Below are 21,686 nucleotides of genomic sequence, written 5' to 3'. Positions count from 1 at the left end.
CATGTCTAAATGTGTACATCTATATTCTGCAGCAGTAAAAGTAATCAAAATGATGCAAGAATTAAGTCATGATAAAAATAGGTATTTTTTGAGGCATCCCCAGTACAGTGGATCTACCCTTCCAGTCATAATCTGGCAGGATTAGATAAAAAAATAAATAATGGAAAACATCCCACGGAGTGTAATACACTTGGCATAAAAAAAGGAAGGTCTTATTTTTGGGGTAACGCATTAAGATCCAATTGTTCCAGCTATGAATCTATCATACATACACATCTAGAATCTGGCATAGTTAGATCCTAATCATAGCACTCCTAATTTGTGTTCCATTAACATCTTAACACTTTCAATGTATGATTCAAATAAATTAGCCATTGGGTTCTCATTGTGTAGAGTCTGTAGACAATCAATACAATATTACACTCCTCTGCTTGGGGACAGAATTAAAATCCAAGAGCAATAATCTATTCATTGTACTGGATTGAGGTAAAGATCATATAGTTGCAGGAGAACACAGAAAAAAATATCGCCAAAGAAATGATAAAAGCATATATTCTATCACATGCACACTTTAAAAAATAAAAATTATTGTTATAAGCCGCTTCTAGCCATGATTTAGGCAAATGTGGCTCTCCCAGATTCAAAACTGGTAATAAGACCACAATTTCTTTACAGAGTATGCTATACATCAAGTCGTTCTCAGCTCGACACATCCACCTTATGGCAGCAAAGCATTCTAGCAAACTTTGTCCAGCAATAGGTGGAAGGCAACACTGAACACCAGAGGATACTATAACAGTCTATCCTCCTCTTTATCATGACAAAATAAGTGCATAGGAGATGAGGTTAACTGGTCAGCGTAACATATGAGGTAATTATCCATGACATGATAAACATACAAAGCTAAATGTAATGTTACACCAATAGGGTCATTTAAAAGGTGAATTACAGGAAATAACGTTAAATGCGTCTGGTACCTGTTACCCTGATGGTTGCTCCTGCTTGTGATAGAAAGACAGATATTAAAAGAAGATGATATTAGGAAAATACAGATATAAACCTTAATGTGATTTTGTGGTTGAAAACCATTTGAGGTGTGCAAAAAAAAAATATAGGTATATATATATATGAAACAGAGAGACATTGTTAAAGGGACTCTCCAGTGCCAGGAAAACAAATAGCACCCCCCCACCCCATGTTGCTGAAGGGATTAAAACCCCTTCAGTGACTTCCCTGAATCCAGAGCCAATATCCTGGGTCACGCTCCTCCCCCGCCAGCAGGGGAGACCTAATGTGCATGCGCGGCAATGGCTGCGCGCGCATTAGACCTCCCCATAGGAAAGTATTATTTAATGCTTTCCTATGGGGACTCCGGAGACGCTGGAGGTCCTCATGCATAGCGTGAGGACGTCCAGCGTCATTTACTTTTCGTGTTTTAAGAACCCAGAAGTCCCTCTAGAGGAGGACTTAACCCTGCAAGGTAATTATTGCAGTTTAGAAAAACTGCAATAATTACACTTGCTGGGTTAAGGATGATGGGAGTTGGCACCCAGACCACTTCAATGAGCTGAAGTAGTCTGGGTGCCTGGAGTGTCCCTTTAATTCCACAGTATTTATCATTAAAGCTGAAACATCTGTGTAAAAGGAATGAGTTACAATCCTACACTATATAAGCCCTTGGCTTGCACAGTTGTAATTTACAGTATGATTTATAAAAAGGTAAAAGATTGCTCAGCCCAGAACAATTCCTAAAGTAACAAATGTTGCTGCTGTGTGAAAGGTTCAAATAAAGCCCATTAACAAAAATCTTTGCATATACATGCCAGTTGACATTGAATGCTGCCTCACAGTTGATCAGGCTGTACAGCTTCTAATGTGACCCAGGAGGGCCATTATTGGACGTAGACGGCAAAAAGTGACAATATTACTGTTCACTAATTTAAATAAATTAGCCATTGGTTTCTTATCCCACAGACTATACAATATTACACTGCTTCTTTGGGACAAAATTGAGATCCAAGAAAAATAATCTATTCAATGCACTGGGTTGAGTTAAAGATCATTGAGTTGCAGGTGAACACAATAAAGTAGTTTTCTTTGTATATTTGGAGGGCTGACCAGTCTCCCTTGCACTCAAACATGCCCCATTAGAAATAGGATGGAATATATTTGAGGACAATCGATTGAAGCAGTATGTTTTACAGCTAGCAGTTTATAATTAGATTAGGACCCATCGATACTGGGATAATCTGATATTAAAGGACCACTATAGGCACCCAGACCACTTCAGCTCAAAGAAGTGGTCTGGGTGCAAGGTCCCCCTAGTTTTAACCCTGCAGCTGAAAACATCGTTTACATTAAGGGTTAAATCGCATTTAGGACACGCTGAGGTCCATAGGAAAGTGTTGAGTAATGGTTTTAACCCCTTCAGCCCAGTGGGAGGGGGGGGACCCAATAACCCTATAGTGCCAGGAAAATGAGTTTGTTTTCTGGCACTATAGTGCTACTTTAACCCCTTAAGGATGCATGCCATGTGTGACATGTCATGATTCTCTTTTATTCCAGAAGTTTGGTCCTTAAGGGGTTAAGTAGGCTTGTGACATTTTAAATTGTGTGGTTATTCTGTTTGTCCTCAGTTTGTATTTAGGGCTCATGTAGCTGCACTATTGAAATTTATGTTCCAGGCGTGCGCTTAAGTTCTCTTTTTTTTCCAACCTGTGTTAGTTTAAAGGGTCACTATAGTCACGATAACAACTACAACTTAATGTAGTTGTTCTGGTGAGTATAATAGTTCCCTTCAGGCTTTTTTCATGCAGAGAAAAGGCCGTTTTACATTGCCTCTAGGGACACCTCTGATTGGTGACTCCTTAGATGGCCACTGGAGGTTCGTCCTGGGTCAGTGCTGCCGAAAAAGCAGCCCTGACGTTCAGCGTCCCCACGCTCTGCATGGAGATGCTGACTTTTCCTCATAGAGATGCATTGAATTAAAAAGAGGAGTTCCTGATTGGCCAAAATGGCACCCGTGCCGATTTTGGCCAATCCAATGCTTTCCCTTTAACCTAAATGGTGGATTAAACACTATAGGGCCAGGAATACCTGTTTGTGTTCCTGACCCTGTAGTGTTCCTCTAAATAGGTCTAAATATCCAAGTGGTCAGGTTTTGACCTATGCCAATGAATACTCATTATGATCTTGTGAGAACCTGAAAGAAAAAAAAGAAAAAACAAAAAAAAAAAAACACCTCTACATGACTGATAGTTTAATGTAGTAATAAATGGAAAATATACATGTGGCGACATTTAAAATACTATCTGGTCTCGAAACAGCCTTTATTATGTTCAGACTACAGAATATACAAACATCACTTAGCATTTTCACTTCTATGACTGATGTTGCAGTAACATTGTCAGTAGACTACACTGTCTACTCTAAATTATGAAGATTAATCTGTTCCAGAAAATGTCTGCAGAAGAAAATGATATGATTATGAAAAGATAATATTAATGATTCTCAACGTCTTCCTAGGGCATTCATCATGTGCATTTGCCATTTTACAGCTTAATTAAATAAGGAAGCATCGTGTGGTCTTTCATCATTCTGCTTACAGTGTTCAGTGACCTGGCATTGCTAGGTTATTGTATGCAACGCCAACAAAGTGGAGGCAAAACCTACCGGCTGGGGGCCCACTTGCTCTGAAGGTAAGTTCTGAGCTGAGCGGCTGCGTGGTGGTGGCTGTGGAGGTTGGTCTAGGGTCTGCATCGACGGAGTTGAGGAAATGGGTTGCATTGCTGTAGGCAATAGAGGTTCTGGCAGCCTTTGGCAGGGGGGCTGGGTAGTTGGACTGGGTAGAAGTGGAACTGCAGGATGGGGTTTCAAAGGTTCGGGAAGAAAAGAAAGTCCTGGAAAGGTAGATCATAATGTAAGATTTAAACAAAGCAATGCAATCAAAAAAATAAATCACATGTCACCCTGCACTCTTAAAGGCATGAAGCAGATAAAGGTTAAAGGGACGTTCCATCCACATAGCAAAACTGCAGTAGTTAGTATTGCCTTCTTTAGATACATTTGCTTTTTGTATAGTCCGGGCTCTAGCACAGCTGCATCCATCCAGAGACACACAGAATATACAGACATATTCCTTACAGAAATCTGCAATATATTATCTCACTCAGTCTCTCACTGTCTCTAACACTACTATCCCTTCTTACCAGGAACAAAGTATAAAAATGTCTACCTATACAATTCACAGTTTATAGATGTAAATGTCCTCAAATTAAATCAGACAGTTTGCTCTTTATCCTTTGACTCTGTTCCAGCAAACTGAATTTGTAGTTAAACGAAACTTGTCCCTATTCAAGCACAGACTGTGCTGTGGACCATTATAATGGCATTGCATACCAGAAAGGCAGGAGACATTAAGCACTGTACCTTTGGCAGATTCTGCCGGTTTAACTGATGTTTCTGGGATCGGTCGGGCCGGTGTTGTACGATTATGGCTTTGTGGAACACTAATAACTCCAGCACGTGGAGGAATCGTCTAAACCAAACAAAAAAATACTGTCATTTAACATTACACAAAACCAGGAGCTATGTGTTCCCCTCTTGGCCAGGAACACAGACTGGAGATACTTTATTTCTGTAATTACAAGTTACAGTTCAATTTCATTAAGTTGTGCACTAGTTTTTTTAAATAAAATTTGAATATTTTCTTAAAATAAACACAAGAATCATTCTATTCATCACACAAGCTGAAATACAGATACACTATTTTAATATATTACAACAGAATACATACAATACAAACTTCAAACCAGATTTTGTTTTATTTTTGATCTGGTGATAATTATTACTTATCAAGACAAATGATAATCAGGTTTAAATGGGGCCAGTGTGGACAATCGAGCATCGTATTAAGGTGTACTTGGGTACACTCCTTGCACATGTCTGAGTATTCCAAATTATAACCATAGGGAGCCAACAGGATACGAGCCCTGTTCAGAAACCCCTCTCCTCCTGGGTGCATCAAGTTAGCCAATTTATAGTAATGGCAATTTGGCAATGTTAAATACGTGCAACATTCCAGCAATTAAGAGGTGTGAGCTTGACATAACAGGAGTATCAGCCATAGCAGCTGCTATAGAATGAAGACATGGCGTGGCAGAACTAATCGACCATACATGGACACGTTGTGAATAAGCCAAATCACTTTCTCTCTTGTAGTCTTTTAGACCTGCTTTTTTGTGGCAATATGGGACCATAAGTCTCCAATGAATACTGAGGGGTATGAAACGTAATACGTAGCATTCCCCATTTGTGAGATGCATAACAATGAGAAAACAGGTTACCCTTCATTTATTTTGCACTTAGTCACAATAACCATCTTATTCACAATAACCATACAGGGATGTCATTTCTAATTAGTGGGGTAATAGCTTCTTGATCCAAGGAGATCTCAGACTGCCATCTTGGAGTCAAGAAGGAATTTCTTCCTAGTTTGTTGCACAAGCGCTTCAGACTGGGTTGTCTTCTTTTGGATCAACAGCAAAGACATATGTGTGAGAGGCTGAACGTGAGACACATGTCTCTTTTCTGGTATGTAACGATGTAAATATGTAATCTTTAACATAGTTATCACCATATATTAAAAAGAAAAGCATCCCACGGGACATGTTCATTGTGTCAGAATTTACAGAATGACAAATAGAAGAAAGGCCCAGGCACGCCAAGGTACAAGCAAGGCAATTTTATTGAACCCACTCCATCACAACATTTCAACCTACACGGTCTTTGTCAAGCTTGACAAAGACCGTGTAGGTTGAAACGTTGTGATGGAGTGGGTTCAATAAAATTGCCTTGCTTGTACCTTGGAGTGCCTGGACCTTTCTTCTATTTGTTATTCAGCATTTGGTATCTGGTACTGAGACTGTCCGAGTTGCACCCAGCTACATACTGCTTAAAGGGATAGAGTGCAGTTCCACACCCTACCATAACTACTTCAGAATTTACAGAATGAACAAGTGTTTTATTTCCCTTACAAATACTGCACATGAGAACAATTATGCACATGTTAAAGGAGAACTAGTAGTGATACTACTCTGTATTCTTATATGCCTTTCCCCTTAGTTTCCATCCAATGATAAGAAAATAGCAAAGGTTGAACATGTTAACCTGGCTCCCTGTAGTGGCAATACTTGTGTTACTTACTCTGATGCCTTTCGTACACTCTATTGAAGCATACTCAGCTAGCTGACACAGGGACCCTGCAGACCTCTAGTTAGAAGCAGTAATATCCCAAATTAGGACAAACCCTGATTTTAGACACGTCTAGTAAATGTTTTATTTGATAAAAAAAAAAAAGAATGCTAGACTCTAGCTGTGAGGCACTGACCGGTCTAACCGAAGCTCCCAAGGCTGGGGCCGTTCCTTCCATCTGTGGGTGAAGCGATGCACGGGCTAAAATCAAAATGGAACAGATACAGGTAAAGTAAATGGTGCAAAATAGCAGGAATATTATAATGAATTCACTTTGTTTTTTAAATTTAAGAAATCAAAGCGGTTCACAAAATTAGCAGATATAAACAAAGAGCTATGATTTCGGTCTACAGCAATAGATTTAAATCATCATAGGATACAGTTTCTCAAGTCTCACCTAGCAGGGGTATAACTAATGGAACATCCCAAAATAAGGACCAAGTGTCCCTTATAAATGAGAAATTAGATTACTGCGACACCCTAAAGCAGTTTAACTTGCTGAAGAGCATTCTCTGTGAAGAGTGTGTCCTCGTTCATTACGCAAAACATGCAGATTTAATTAGAAATGGGCAGTTTTCTAAATTAAAACTGGTTACACCCCCATTGGCTTTCATCCAACCAGTTCTGTTACTTCCTGGTTGTTTAACTCAGTGAAGCTAAACTCAACAGGCAGCAATTGCCCAAAGCACCTGCCTTGCAAAGATTTCTCATTGAGCTGCATTAGGAAGTCTGTGATTGGACAGACACAAAAAGTCTGGGCGGAATAAGGAGGGGAAATTTGCAAAGACTTCAGAGAAGATATGGGCAGGTTTTGCAAGCTGTTTTTAGATATACCCCCAATAACAAAATATGCATAATTAAATGCATGCATGTTTTCATTTGGCATAGGTCTATTAAACAGTGCTTTATTTTGTATTTGGGCAGTGGAGTGCCCCTTTAAGCCCATACACACGTTACAATTAATACACAAGATCCTAAACTACTTTTGCAGTGGCTACACCTTATGGCGATCACATCCTTTCTCTACATTAAAAAGTTGTTGTCTTTTTCCCCACAACACAGTACTCCATGTAGTATTTTCAAATGACTTTTATAGAACTGTATAATGTATGCACCACTGCAGAATAGGTAATAGGTCGATGCTGTATAAATAACATGTCAAATATTTAGCCCGGAGCGCTGCTAATTCTCTATTTAGCCCGGAGCGCTGCTAATTCTCTATTTAGCCCGGAGCGCTGCTAATTCTCTATTTAGCCCGGAGCGCTGCTAATTCTCTATTTAGCCCGGAGCGTTGCTAATTCTCTATTTAGCCCGGAGCGTTGCTAATTCTCTATTTAGCCCGGAGCGCTGCTAATTCTCTATTTAGCCCGGAGCGTTGCTAATTCTCTATTTAGCCCGGAGCGCTGCTAATTCTCTATTTAGCCCGGAGCGCTGCTAATTCTCTATTTAGCCCGGAGCGCTGCTAATTCTCTATTTAGCCCGGAGCGCTGCTAATTCTCTATTTAGCCCGGAGCGCTGCTAATTCTCTATTTAGCCCGGAGCGCTGCTAATTCTCTATTTAGCCCGGAGCGTTGCTAATTCTCTATTTAGCCCGGAGCGCTGCTAATTCTCTATTTAGCCCGGAGCGTTGCTAATTCTCTATTTAGCCCGGAGCGCTGCTAATTCTCTATTTAGCCCGGAGCGCTGCTAATTCTCTATTTAGCCCGGAGCGCTGCTAATTCTCTATTTAGCCCGGAGCGCTGCTAATTCTCTATTTAGCCCGGAGCGCTGCTAATTCTCTATTTAGCCCGGAGCGCTGCTAATTCTCTATTTAGCCCGGAGCGCTGCTAATGCTCTATTTAGCCCGGAGCGCTGCTAATGCTCTATTTAGCCCGGAGCGCTGCTAATGCTCTATTTAGCCCGGAGCGCTGCTAATGCTCTATTTAGCCCGGAGCGCTGCTAATGCTCTATTTAGCCCGGAGCGCTGCTAATGCTCTATTTAGCCCGTAGCGCTGCTAATGCTCTATTTAGCCCGTAGCGCTGCTAATGCTCTATTTAGCCCGTAGCGCTGCTAATGCTCTATTTAGCCCGTAGCGCTGCTAATGCTCTATTTAGCCCGTAGCGCTGCTAATGCTCTATTTAGCCCGTAGCGCTGCTAATGCTCTATTTAGCCCGTAGCGCTGCTAATGCTCTATTTAGCCCGTAGCGCTGCTAATGCTCTATTTAGCCCGTAGCGCTGCTAATGCTCTATTTAGCCCGTAGCGCTGCTAATGCTCTATTTAGCCCGTAGCGCTGCTAATGCTCTATTTAGCCCGTAGCGCTGCTAATGCTCTATTTAGCCCGTAGCGCTGCTAATGCTCTATTTAGCCCGTAGCGCTGCTAATGCTCTATTTAGCCCGTAGCGCTGCTAATGCTCTATTTAGCTTGTAGCGCTGCTAATGCTCTATTTAGCCCGTAGCGCTGCTAATTCTCTATTTAGCTCGTAGCGCTGCTAATTCTCTATTTAACCCTTAGCACTGCTGATTCTCTATTTAGCCCTGCTTATAAACATGGGATACATAAACGCATGTTGAATCACATATACACCAGTTTTTGTATGAAATACGTTTAGCCTCCCAGGAGAGGTTATCATTTAAAACCACAAAAGAAATAGTAATAATTTAACAATTTGATTAGCAAACCTTGTACAAATAATGAAATGCATCCACAAGTTTTACCACTCATTAGGATGTTCCATCTTACTGTTAAAACCTGGAAGGAATAACGAATTCCATGTGATGGGGAATGATGTCATCAACCAGTCAATCAGACATCAAATAAAGCTGTATGAAGCATGTGATCGTTTGCAATACCTGGTTTTATTTACAAAGTCTGCAATAGTTATCCAGTAAGTCAGCTAAAGTTATTGCATTCTTAGGGATTATAGTTTCATATAGCAAATAGCAGATGCTAATGATTGTGATGGACACTAGATGGCACCAAACACAGCATTATTCGTTGTAGCATTATACACTAAAGTGAATTTCAAATTTAAAGCCAAAGTAGCCAAAATGCAAAAAACAAAAACAAAAAATATCAACTAGGCTTCCAGTTTGCTACTTTGGCCTAAAATTTCACTAACATTTTGGCCAAATAATTTCACGTTGAACTCACGTTTGCAAATAATCGTGTAAGATGAATGGCAACACAACAGGTCCAAACAAAACAAACACAAAAAAATCCCCAGACAATTTGTTTGGCATTGTAATCAGTTTACCTTCAACATCTCTCCGAGCTACCCCCGGGCTTGGAGGAGGCCCTGCACCTTATTCAAAGAAAGAAGAGACACTAGAGATTTCACAGACATTTACATATGGGAGAACAGAGACAGGCTGCATACGGCATTAATGCAAATTCACTGTGCCACGGGCCCATGCAAAACATGCAACATCACTGCGCTCAAATTCTGCATGCACCCTAACTCCCTGTCACACGGAACGCTTTCATAGAACGGGAAACTAGAAATAGGTTTTAACGGATCTTAAAGCATCAGAAAGTCACGGATCTCGCTACCATGTGGAAATACAATACACAGAAAATAAAAGGAATTAAAAGAAGGTAGTTGGGAGACAGGATATACTATCTATATCCGTGGCAGCTCAGAAGCGGACTTCATCAAATATCATTTTAAGAAATAGAAATGCTCCCGTTTGGCTTTCCTGGCCTAAAGTTTGAAATTTACTATGAATTTCCTCCATTTAACACTTGAACAAGCCAGGTTGTTTCCTTTTACAATACAACAGCATCTGTTCTCTGATTTTCCCCTTCCTACTTAGCTTTCATGTATCTGGTCCCCCAACCACGGGAGACACTTGTATCGCACAGCACTCCAGAAACATGAACTCATTGCAGCCCCCAGAAACGGACATTAGACCTACGTGTTGATGGCATTTGGCAATTAGCCAACATTGTAAAGTAAAAGTTATCTTAATTTAAAAAAAAAAAAAAATTAAATTAAGTTACCGTACCTAGTTTGTGGAATTTTAAATTCTTCTACCTAGTTTACATCTAGTGTAGGATTTATAAAGCTTCCCAGGAAGAAGGAGGTTAATACAAGGCGCGCCATACATGCCACAAGACACACCTTTCACAGCATGCAGGATAAATATGTATAGGGAATTATAGATCCCATAGCAATATTAAATAACATGCACAATGGATTGTGGATAAGGACTTTTTTTGGGGTCCGTTTTTCCTTATGCACCAATTCAGTTAACAGTGAATTAGATGTTTTTTTTTCCAAACAAATCAATCAATCTGGCAGAATTTGCAATAAAATACAATTCACTATTTAACATGCAATTCCTACTCATGTACATTTTACATTCAAATACCAACAAATAAAAGCATAAAGTAAACCAACATGAATGACATAACCATAGCTAAATTACAAGCTTCTCTTATATGAAAGGGCATTTTGTCATATGCCCAAATTATCTCAATAGATAAAGCACTAGTCTCGAGAGATTATGTAATGCCCTGTGTACTACAGACGCTTGAGGTAAGTGTATGCTGTACAAGACCCACTAGAAATGCCTTCAGGTTCTTTATACATATTCATAAGATGTGTATTTGATTAGCTTAAAGGACCACGATAGGCACCCTGACCACTTCAGCTCAATGAAGTGGTCTGGGTGCCAGGTCCATCTAGGGTTAACCCTGCCTGCTGTGGGAAACTGCTATGTTTACCTATGGGTTAATCCAGCCTCTAGTGGCTGTCTCACTGACAGCCGCTAGAGGCGCTTCCGAGCTTCTCACTGTGAAAATCACAGTGAGAAGACGCTGGACGTCCATAGGAAAGCATTGAGGAATGCTTTCCTATGGACGGTTTGAATGTGCGCGCGGCTCTTGCCGCATATGCGCATTCAGCGCTGACGTCGGCAAGAGCAGGAGAGTTCCCCAGCCCAGCGGGAGCCCGGCACTGGAGAAAGTTAAGTGTTTCAACCCCTTCAGCCCAGCGGGAGTGAAACACTGAGGGTGGGGAGGACCTAAAGACCATATAGTGCCAGGAAAACCAGTTTGTTTTCCTGGCACTATAGTGGTCCTTTAAGTTAACTATTTTTGTGTTGAGATTGGTATTTCTGCTTTTATGTGGGTATTTCACCCCTTGAACATAGCGCATATTATAGAATGTTTTTGTTTTTAGGCGAGGCACATGCAAAAAAACGCATACTCTCTGCTGGGCGTGTCGTAGGGTGGCACACTCTGGGAAGAGACTCGCAACTTAATATCTTTAATATTTCTCAGGCTTATCTGTTAATCCCTGGGTGTTTTAACTTACCAGATCCGTTTATAATTTTTCTTCCCATAAAAAGAAACTATTATGCAGGATTACACTACCAGCAGGAGCCATTGGCCAGCATTGGAATGGCATCACATAAGATATCTCCCAGGATGGAAATGGTGACACATAAGATAATAGATAATTATATTATGGGCAAACTCACAGCAGATTGATTTAGAGTGTATTTATTGGTGGAAAAAAAATGGCCAACCCATTATGTTTTAGTCAATCCTTCCGTATTCATGAACCCAAGTAGTGACGGACATATTTTTCTTGCTCTTTGCGATTTGAGTAGGAGGCTGCTGTAAGATTCTTTATCTGATATGTTATACAGCAACATGTTTAAGCTTGCCACGTCCAGTCAAATAATTTAAACATCCATGAGTTTTATAAAAATGTTTTTTCATAAAGACCAGCCTTGTACTTCAGCTATACGGTACGGTTTAACAAAGAGGACAATGCATGTTGGATTTATCATACAAACAAACTCTGAAATAAACAGGCAAAGATTTACCTCCAGCTTCTTTCCTAGCGGGCGCTGGACTCCTAGCCCCTTATAATGCACACAGTAAACAGGCAGCAAAAAGAGAGATACAGTAAAGAGTCAAAAGCAGAAGAGACAGATATACAGAATGGAACCCATCCCTACAATTAGAGAGACTAGCTAACACTATAACCACTGTGATGCCTCTTCAGTATGCGTACTTCGATTTTAATATCCATTTTTCTAACAGCTATAGAAGGATATACGGTGGTTCTAATTTTGAGGTTTTGTTTTATCAATGTTCACAAAACTCAACAAACAGTACATGTTACTCACAAACTAAGCAATGAAAACGTTTTGACACTCATGTATGCAAATACATATTCAAACATTGTGTTAAATTGACAATAAACCTAATACAAAAATAGAAGAGATTTTTTGCAGCATATAATTTTTTTGCAGCATATAATTCATACTTCACTGAAGAAATGTTAAAACGTGTCTGCATGTTTAGGACAAGTTACATAAAGTGCCCTTTGATTAAAAACCCTGTGTCAAAACGACCTCTCACTGATAGCTATGTCCTGACAAATCAGTTGTGTTGTACAGGTTTTAATGAGGATGGCAGATATTTTCATATATGGTGGAGGTGTGACTGATTTAAGGAACTATGTAAGACACCAAACATTGAATTCTATTATATATATTGCCCTGGACTGCCCTTTTGAACCATGATAACAGATTGCTTGAATCCCCCAAATACTAAAAAACGTTAAAAAGCTTATCTTTGCAAAAGTAAGGCTTATGGTATATAGTAAACCAATTAAAAGTACATGCAAGTTCAATATGGCTTTGGGGTATGGCATCATATATTGAAAATGACAAATGGGCTTGGTGCTTTTTCAATAGAATTCTAGGTCTACTCACTTGATAGGACATTCAATGGGAATTAATCACTCATTCAGTACTACATATATCTCAGGAGGTAGACGATTAGAGTGTTAGAAATGAGCCAGTCATAGAGCTTTAGGAATGCACAATGTACACTGCAGAGGTTCTGCATAAGCAGTGTATTACCTGATGGCGGGGGTGGGCGCTGAGGAGGCGCTGGACGTGCTGGTGGAACACCAGGTCGTGGAGGTGGTGGACGTTTTGGTTCGAGAGTCAAAGGTTCTTTCTGTTGAGTTATTGGCTGGAAATCTAGTAGAGAACATAAAGCTAATTATTAGAATGGAATTAAAATATGCAAGAGGACCATGTCATTTTAAGGAAACACCATGAAGAGATTTTAAGAATTCTTTCCCCTTCAGACATCAGACATCTAAAGCATGTTCTACGGTACACAAATTACCAAAGGAAGAAAAAAAAAAAAGATAAAGTTACTTTGGGAGAACATAATGTAAATGACTTAGAAACAAAACATAAGTTTAAAAGGGTAACTGGGCAATTTAAAATCAAAAGCAGTATAACAAAAAACCCAACACATTTACAAGATACTTTTGCAGCAATTCAGAAATGTGAATTACCCAAAAAACTGTAAGCAGAAGGGAGAAACGTCAACATGCAATTTAAATAAAATGTTTATTAATAAGTAAGAAAAGGTTTAGAACATCCATAATGTATGATACCCTACATGAAAATGCCTGCATTGAAATGGCAAAAAAAGAACCTCCTTAGTGGTGTTCATTTATAAAGGGACCTTTTAAGCACCAAAACCACTATATCTTACTCTAGTGATTTTGGAGTACAGAAACGGTCAGTGTGAAACACGGCCTCTTTTGAGAAAGAACGATGTTTTACATTGTCAGAAATGCCATTAATGCCAGCTTTTCCATAAGATCTTCCATTTTTGAAGGTATTTACTTTCACGGTCATCCTGCACAGCACATGTCCAATGACTGGCTTCTATATCGGAAAACATTGTATTGGCGGAGAAGGGGGATTGCCACACATGCTCCCTACATCCCCCAAACCTTTTTATAAGAAACATTGGACAGGAAAAAGTCATCAGGACTGATCTGCTTCAGAGAGGCTCTGGAAAATGGAGCTTTGTTTTATAATTGGGCAGAGGGTGGAACCAAAAAAAAAGAAATACATAAAAAAACAAACAAACAAAAAAAAAAAACACGAACATCAAAAGCAGTTGAAAAGTTAGTGTTTTTCTTCTTAAAATTCTCCATAATAGGACTATACATGTTGGAGTATGCAGGTTGGACAGACTTGATATACTAGTGTATATTGTTCAAACGCGTGAAAAGCAAACATAAACCAAAATATAATTTATTCTCCTATATCAAGATCCTGCTTGAATTAGACCTGTATGATAATGTTAAAACTTGTGTTAAGAACAGAAAAGGCTTAGCGGGTGAAATACCTTGACATGTAGCCACAGGTCCTGGTTGTTTTGAAGAAGGAGCGCGACTTGGGCGTACAGGAAGAGATGGGGGTGGTCCTTCCGGCATTGTGGGTGACGGGCAGGGGCTTGAGCGAGGGGACGAGCTGGGAGAAGATCCAAGTGTAGAGCTTGAAGAAGGTTGTAAATGTTGAGGCAGAATTTCCTCTACTTCAGCACAATAATCGTCAACATCTCCTGGAGCAAAGAAAGGTTCCAGACACGTGTTATGTTAATTTCAATATTATTATATCCCTAGAATATAAAATAGTGTCTCCTTTACGGTTCTTCAAATAGAGCTTGGTTATCCTTGTTTAAGAACCCCTAACTTAAGCTACATTTAAAAATTTAAAAAAAAAAATGCAAATATAACATCACCGAGTCGTAATTTCAATTTGTATGAGGTTTATCCGCAGTCAGCAAACATCTGTATAACTGTACTTATTATATATGCTGTATTCTTCTAATTCTGCTACTTTACCACCTCGTCACTTGGGTGCTATCCCCCACTCTGCCCTTCATATTGTGTTTTTATACCCCACTTCCTGTAGGCTGTAAGCTTGTTTGAGCAGGGTCTTCATCGACCCATTGTTCCTGGTACATTTTGTAATGGTCTCATTTATTGTTAGATTTCCCCCTCTTGTAATATTGTAAAGTGATGCAGAATTAGTTGGCGCTATATATATTCCACTAATAATAGTAACAATATAAAATGTCTAAATTCCATTTGACACAAAGCATTGAAGAGCACATTTTCATGCTTTGAGCAAGGTTTGATTACATTTCAAACTTGAAAAAAAGAATACAAATAATATTCTCAAATTTTACCACCATTTTAAAATGATAGAAGAAAAAACAAACAAGCAAAATAAATCTGATTCAGAATGAGAGTAAAATGGAGAGAACAGAGGAGGGAGAAATTCTGGGGGAAAAAATAGCATAAATACAAATTCCAACAGGAGCTTTTCTTTAAAAGACAGCTGCAACTTCAACACAATTATTATTATTATTATTATTATTTTTTAATATAACGATCATTTCATCAAGTTTTGAAAGGAAACAGATTCAGTGTTAAGTAAAGTATATGTTATTAAAAAAAAAAAGCCATAGACGTGCACCATGGGTCAATGTTTGAAAACCCTTTACATAGTCTGTGTTCTTCCCTGCACAGTGCAGTGACATCATCAGACGGAATATCACATTCAAACACCGTCTGACCCAAGGTGTATGTATATAGCTGTAGGTTCCGGTCATACACTAAAGTGGGGATGAGTTTCTCTCATTTTTTTTACATATACGTGATTTAAAAACAACAACCTATTTCCTTTCAATACTTGATGAACGCATTAATATATAAATAGTTTTGAGGTGACCGTTCTTCTATAGCTCTGAATTCTCTAGAACTCAGCACGGCAGCGATAATGTGGTTTAATCGTTTCCCACCTCTCCTACTTTTGATGTCTGTGGGTATTTGCAAGGCTATCTGTATCGATGGCCATAAAAACCTGTTTTAACAGTTTAGCTGCAGAAGGCATGCAACCAATATGTGGCGATCTGGCATGTTGAGGCAAGAAAGCAATTTGTCAACGTGTCAAAATTATACCTCTGCTTCCGGTGTGTCCATTGGGCATTTATAGTTCTATAGCAAACGCCCTGCATCAGAACTTATACCTATGTAATCTTATACTTTGAAAACCAGGTGAAAACATTACCAGCGTAGGACCTTTCACAAAACGTTATCCGCTAAGTTCACATCATAAAAGGGGAGATAATGACTAGAACTGATGCAGTGGTTATAAGGCTCTGTAGCTAGTTTGGCTTAAATTCCATTACAATTATTTATATAGCGCAACATATTCAATAGGTGACTAAAACTAAATTCTAAAAAAAACATTGTGTACTCCAAAACCTGCTGTCTAGTAAACATACTTTTTTTTACCAGAGAGATCTTAGCCAGCTCTTGGAGAAGCTCAAGCACTGGCATCTAATTTCTACCAGTGAATCACACCGTGCCATTTCATTTCCAAACAGATGCAGAGGATAGCTCACCTTCCATGTCAAAATCTCCCGAGATGTCTACGTCTTCGGCGAGCAGTGTGGAACTTGTGGAACACGGCATTGACAGGCTGATCTTTTCCAGTTTGATCTCTTCCTCTAAATGCAGGATCCAGTCTGGATTCTTTAACTGAATGCCGATCGGTCTTCCCAATACCTACAGGTTTATGAGGAGTTGGACATTAGAATTATAACGTAGACCAACTCTCAAACTGTCACGAATAATCAGAGTTAGTTTCATTATGATAGAGTATTTATAATTAATTTATTATTTGATGTGCTGACACTGGGAAAACATTCATTTTTATCATAAGTGTATTAGATACTTAGCTTTTTCTCCAAATGTGACTATTGGGGAGAGTGATATTGCATATATTGGACATATTTGTTATTGCATACAATGCTCACTCTTCTCTGAATCGAATAGAAATGGGTTAACTTCATTAGGTTGGTAAATAGTAAAGAGTAGGACCTGTCTAGAATATGTGTCTGTAAATAGTGGTAGGATTACACAATCTGTGATCACATACTCTAACTAAATCCCCATTTTTGTTTTAACCCAGGTCAGGTTTATTTATTTATTTTTAAAATTTTATGGGTTCTAAAGCTAGTTTGAATGTGAGGGCGCTCTATCGAGTTTGCGATATTTATTGGTTACAAAGGCACCCTTATGAAGGATTTATGTTTAGGAGAGTGCAGCCTTTCTATACTATACAAGCTACACCACTAGATCTCTAAAATAAATATATAACCATAAACAAACATGTTCACATTACCTCCGTGCCATTCAAGTCCAAAACAGATAAAGCAGAACTTCCTTCCAGAAATGTAACCCACATTTTGTCATCCACAAACCTGCAGAAAGAGGACTGTCTGTTAATACTTAACTGTGGTTCTTCGGTGTCCTAAACTAGGAAAATTCGGATTGTTTGAAAAAACAATCAATAACCTATTTCACGTGTCCCTTATTGCAGAATAAAACTGATGTAAAAGCCATGCAAGCCAAACCCAGAATTTGCACATTTTTTCCTTTGACCCTTTATGGGCCTGGGTCTCATTTTTACCAAGGGACGATGGCTTCTTTGGTTAGTAGATTACTCACCGTGTTATCTACATGAGTAACGTTAGCTGCCCTCGTGGCCTGGCTAGGATTATCCATTATTACACGAAAAGGCTAGCTTATAATATTTCTAAATAAAATGGAAATTTCCCAAGGCATCTCTTACCTGATAAGTATAACTTCTCCGTAGCCTGAAAACTGACTGAGCAGCTCATCAATTAAACTGTCATCAAAATAATTATCTTCTGGGGTGCTGCTCTGGAGGGAGACCATTATTGTGCCATCAGGGGGCCCCTGGGACGCAAACACCTCCTTATAGATCTTTTGCCTCTCGTCTGCTTCAGTTTCAAATATATCAATTTCGATGAGGGCAACAACAGGCCTGCAAGATGGGAAATTTTTTTAACTCTAAACATTTTTGTTTTCACATATTGATGAAGAAAAAAAAATACCAATCTCATGTCTAGGTCTAGGTCACTTACCGGTGATCTGAAGTTTTGAGCTCGGCTCTGCCATAGTGCAGCAATGTGCCTGGATTCCATGTGTATGGAACGTTATTCCCTTCTTGTAGGCTTGAATTCAGGAGATCTAAATCTTCAGCTACAAAACAAACGAGGCCTAGGCTGTAAAGCAGATTTCTGGCTATATGGACATATAATGCTTAAAGCAAATCACAGTACACGTGAATTCTACTCTAGGTCGGGACAGCAGTTTAGCTCACTTTTGAAAATTCCCCACGGCTTCCTGACCATGCCCCCCTTTTGAATTCATCCTTGGAGATACTTTAATTGTCAGTATGCTACAGACAGATAAGTGATGATTCAATGTTGCCAGGTATGGAACTCAGAAAATCCAAAAGGACATGTTTTTACCATGGCAGATAAAGTCAGTTGTAGTAAATCTAAACAAAGAAGTACATTGAAAAGTACATTTAACTATCCATATAGACTAGATAGCAATATGAAAGCAGTATGCAAAAAAGGGAATCCCAAAACCTTAAAATCACCTGACTTGTCAAACGGCCATTTTCTTCTCCTCCAGAGAACGCGATCTGTCCACGCTGGTGTACGACACTTCTCACTTGTGTCATAGTCATCTGAGAATAAGTCGTATTTATACGTTGGCGCAAAATTAACTTTTCCTTCTATAAACCCCCGAAAAACCTGCATTGAGAAGTCAAATAAATAAATTAAAAGTACATACAAACGTGGCCATCTTACCCCTTTACTTGCCCACTCCCCTCCCCCCCGATGGCAGGACATCTCCAACAGTGAAAACAACAAATGTCTCACAAGTAAATATGTTGAAAATCAGTTACACTTCTTTCAAGCAATATGTTCATTTGCAATCTAATCTGCAAGTAAATTACATTTTATTTTCAACTTTTAATAGAAAGTTTACAGTTATGTGTCTTAATACCTGTCCGTTGTTCTTCTGATTAATCAGCTGGTCTCCTAAATTCAGAGAATCCCAGTTCTGGCTCCGGATCAGTTCTTTAACTTCTTCATTTGGTAGATCAATGCGATAGTTAAAGTCTCCGCACCAAAACACGTAATCGTGAGAAAACAGCAGTCTTCCCTAACAAAACAAAAAAGGCTCCACTTTTAAAGATGAAAGATATGAAGATATGGAGGTATGGAAAAAATCAAGTTGGGGCAACAAAAAGAAAAAAAAAAAAAGTGTGGCAGTAAGCAGCAAACATGTTTTCATTAAAATACAGATTACACAGGAAAAGTTATTCGGGTGAGCTTAATGCACAGAACGTAGGAGGAACAGATTTCAAAGAGCATCTGCTGCCCTCATATTCTCTCCGAGACTAATTTGTGGTTTAAATATTCTGCTTCCCCTTGGGATACTTCCTTCCAGTATAGACACTTGTGACTTAATTGCATTACAGTTACCTGTCTATGGGGAGCACCAGTGTCTTCAATTTTCTTGAGGGGTTGGAGGGGACAGACAACCTGAGTCTTTTGCTATGATCCTACTATCTGATCTAGCTATATATCTCTATAGTTGAAATAACATTGTCATAAGGTAATATAGACTGTATTTTCACGTTGGGTCATCAATCTGTTTGAACTCCATAAACCATTATTCCAAAAAGGTTATATAATAATTTTAACTTGTTTTGTACTTACCATTGGAAAACTAAGTTTACGGGCTATTTCCATATAATCTTCATTTCTCTCTTTGACTTGAGACTGCCCTGCGGCAAAGTGACTGCAGACAAAGCACAGGCTGGTTGTGTGGAATAGCATGCGAATTGCTACGGCGCCTTTGTTTCCTGTAGCTCCTCCCATTCCAGTCTTCACCGTATCAACTGCAACATCCCTGTAACAAACAAGCACAAGAATGGGCGATAAGTGTGTAACAGTCAGGATATTCTACATCAAAAATACATCTGCGCTGTGGGTATTGAACTGCAAGACATCAGAAAAGTATGATCAGACGTCTTTCTCTGCGGTCAGCCTGTGCCAGATCTCACTGGCATTCAAGACATTCACTGCAATATAAAAACTCAAGCAAATAGTGCAAACCTACCTAACGAAAGGAGCATGCTGAGGTCTAATGAAGATGAATAGGCAGACACCAACAAGCTGTTCAGAGGCCAAAAGAACATACTTATTGTCCCTAGAAATAGTTTTTTGAAGTTCTACAGCCCAAAGCTTTTGATTGGTTGTGCTGGAAACAAAAAACAAAACAAAAAAAAAAAAGTTAATAGGTGCATTACAAACATTAAAATAAAAAAAAATAAAAGATTTTTGTTTGATACATTTCCAATCATCTAAGATAGAAAATAAGCCTCCTAATTTGTTATCTACCCCTGTTTCACTCACTGAGTCTTTCCTAGTCCATCAACAATAAACAATGGCAGACCTAGTGTATAAACAAACCATAGTAATATGGATCACAATGCCAAGCCTACAGACTCATCTTATCCATTTATAATCAAACAATCACCCCCCAGGCAAGCAATAGGATATGTATGCCAAGCATTGAGTCAATGCATCTCTATGAGGAAATGGCGATTACACCAGTGCACTGTCCACCTTTTTTTCTGTTTTATTTTTATTTTTGTACATGTCTAGTGTGTTCTCCCCTCCACTGAAAAGCTTGGTCACTGAATTTGGTGGCCTTCAAAATTTCTCAGCCACAAATCATAGAAGTGAATAAAACAATACTGAGAGAATAGCTAGGAAATTCGAGGAACAGGTCTCTAACAGCTGTCAGGCTGAATACATGCTAGACAGGAATATTGAGTTAAACAAGATGGGGTTTAACACAGCGGTAACAGTACGACAGCCTCCTCCAATACTAACATGATGCCTTAAGGCTTGGCAAAACATCTGCAAACTTAGTTCTACAACAGTAGTGAAGGGGTTCGAATCAACTACACCACCCTGGTCTAACACACACAAAAAAATAGATATTGTGTTTTATTCTTCAGCTACAGAGAAAACAGATCATATCTGCATTGTAAAATAAATCAAACAATTTGGTTTCTTGGAAATTACAATAATTTCTACCAGTAACAAAATATATATTAACTTATCTTTAACACCATCAATCTCCCTATTATACTTACCTAGCATTCACGATGTTTCCTGCATTTAACTCAACCATCTCTTCAAATCCTATAGCAAAGATATCAATTGGTTTGCTTCGTCTATCTAAAAAGTAAAAATAAATAAGTAAAATAAATAGAATAAATAAATAAATAAATGAAGAGGGTTTAATTAACACATCACAAATTGAGGGAAGGGAACATGGGAAAGTCTAGATATTTATAGTAAAGAAAAGCAAGAAAATAGTTTTGCTTTCCACTACCCAAAAGCACGTCATATGGGACATCACACAGGCAGTGATATTTAACATTTCCTAAAAATTCATACCAAACGAAACTCAAAAATGGATTGGATGGGCAATGCAGATACTTGATGCACTAAGCCGAATTTTAGAGGGCAACTTTCCTGAAAGTTTGAAAGTTCAAAAAGTGAAGCAATTACACCTGAACCTATTGAAATCTTGCCCAAGACTGCTACATGTTACCCAGCAATTCATGTTCTGCTGATCAGACATGAAGACCTGCTCTCTTATCAGCAAGTTACATAGAAGGAGCATGGTGGTTTTCTCCAAGGGT

At 38.9% G+C, this 21,686-nt stretch overlaps 1 protein-coding gene across 9 annotated transcripts in view; it reads right to left on the bottom strand.

Annotated features, from left to right (window-relative positions):
• SYNJ1 (synaptojanin 1) overlaps positions 1 to 21,686 on the bottom strand; it is a 78,743-nt gene that overhangs the window by 2,537 nt on the left and 54,520 nt on the right. For 4 of the 9 annotated variants that reach the window (XM_063447752.1, XM_063447778.1, XM_063447769.1 and 1 more), the window contains 16 exons: positions 21,132 to 21,216; positions 20,087 to 20,227; positions 19,684 to 19,876; positions 18,965 to 19,123; positions 18,552 to 18,708; positions 18,028 to 18,145; positions 17,712 to 17,927; positions 17,262 to 17,340; positions 16,480 to 16,642; positions 14,413 to 14,628; positions 13,116 to 13,238; positions 12,069 to 12,107; positions 9,488 to 9,535; positions 6,389 to 6,453; positions 4,429 to 4,537; positions 3,673 to 3,899 (listed from right to left, as the gene is read on the bottom strand). In XM_063447752.1, coding sequence (XP_063303822.1) covers positions 3,673 to 3,899; positions 4,429 to 4,537; positions 6,389 to 6,453; positions 9,488 to 9,535; positions 12,069 to 12,107; positions 13,116 to 13,238; positions 14,413 to 14,628; positions 16,480 to 16,642; positions 17,262 to 17,340; positions 17,712 to 17,927; positions 18,028 to 18,145; positions 18,552 to 18,708; positions 18,965 to 19,123; positions 19,684 to 19,876; positions 20,087 to 20,227; positions 21,132 to 21,216 — 2,138 coding nt within the window. Of the gene's footprint in view, positions 1 to 664; positions 1,002 to 3,672; positions 3,900 to 4,428; positions 4,538 to 6,388; positions 6,454 to 9,487; positions 9,536 to 12,068; positions 12,108 to 13,115; positions 13,239 to 14,412; positions 14,629 to 16,479; positions 16,643 to 17,261; positions 17,341 to 17,711; positions 17,928 to 18,027; positions 18,146 to 18,551; positions 18,709 to 18,964; positions 19,124 to 19,683; positions 19,877 to 20,086; positions 20,228 to 21,131; positions 21,217 to 21,686 lie in introns of those variants that run through there. The other 5 variants (XM_063447813.1, XM_063447804.1, XM_063447822.1 and 2 more) reach the window with 5 other exon arrangements.

This window comes from Pelobates fuscus, chromosome 1, assembly GCF_036172605.1.
Source record: "Pelobates fuscus isolate aPelFus1 chromosome 1, aPelFus1.pri, whole genome shotgun sequence".
NCBI lineage: Eukaryota > Metazoa > Chordata > Amphibia > Anura > Pelobatidae > Pelobates > Pelobates fuscus.
This window is presented reverse-complemented; position numbering and strand designations above follow the sequence as displayed.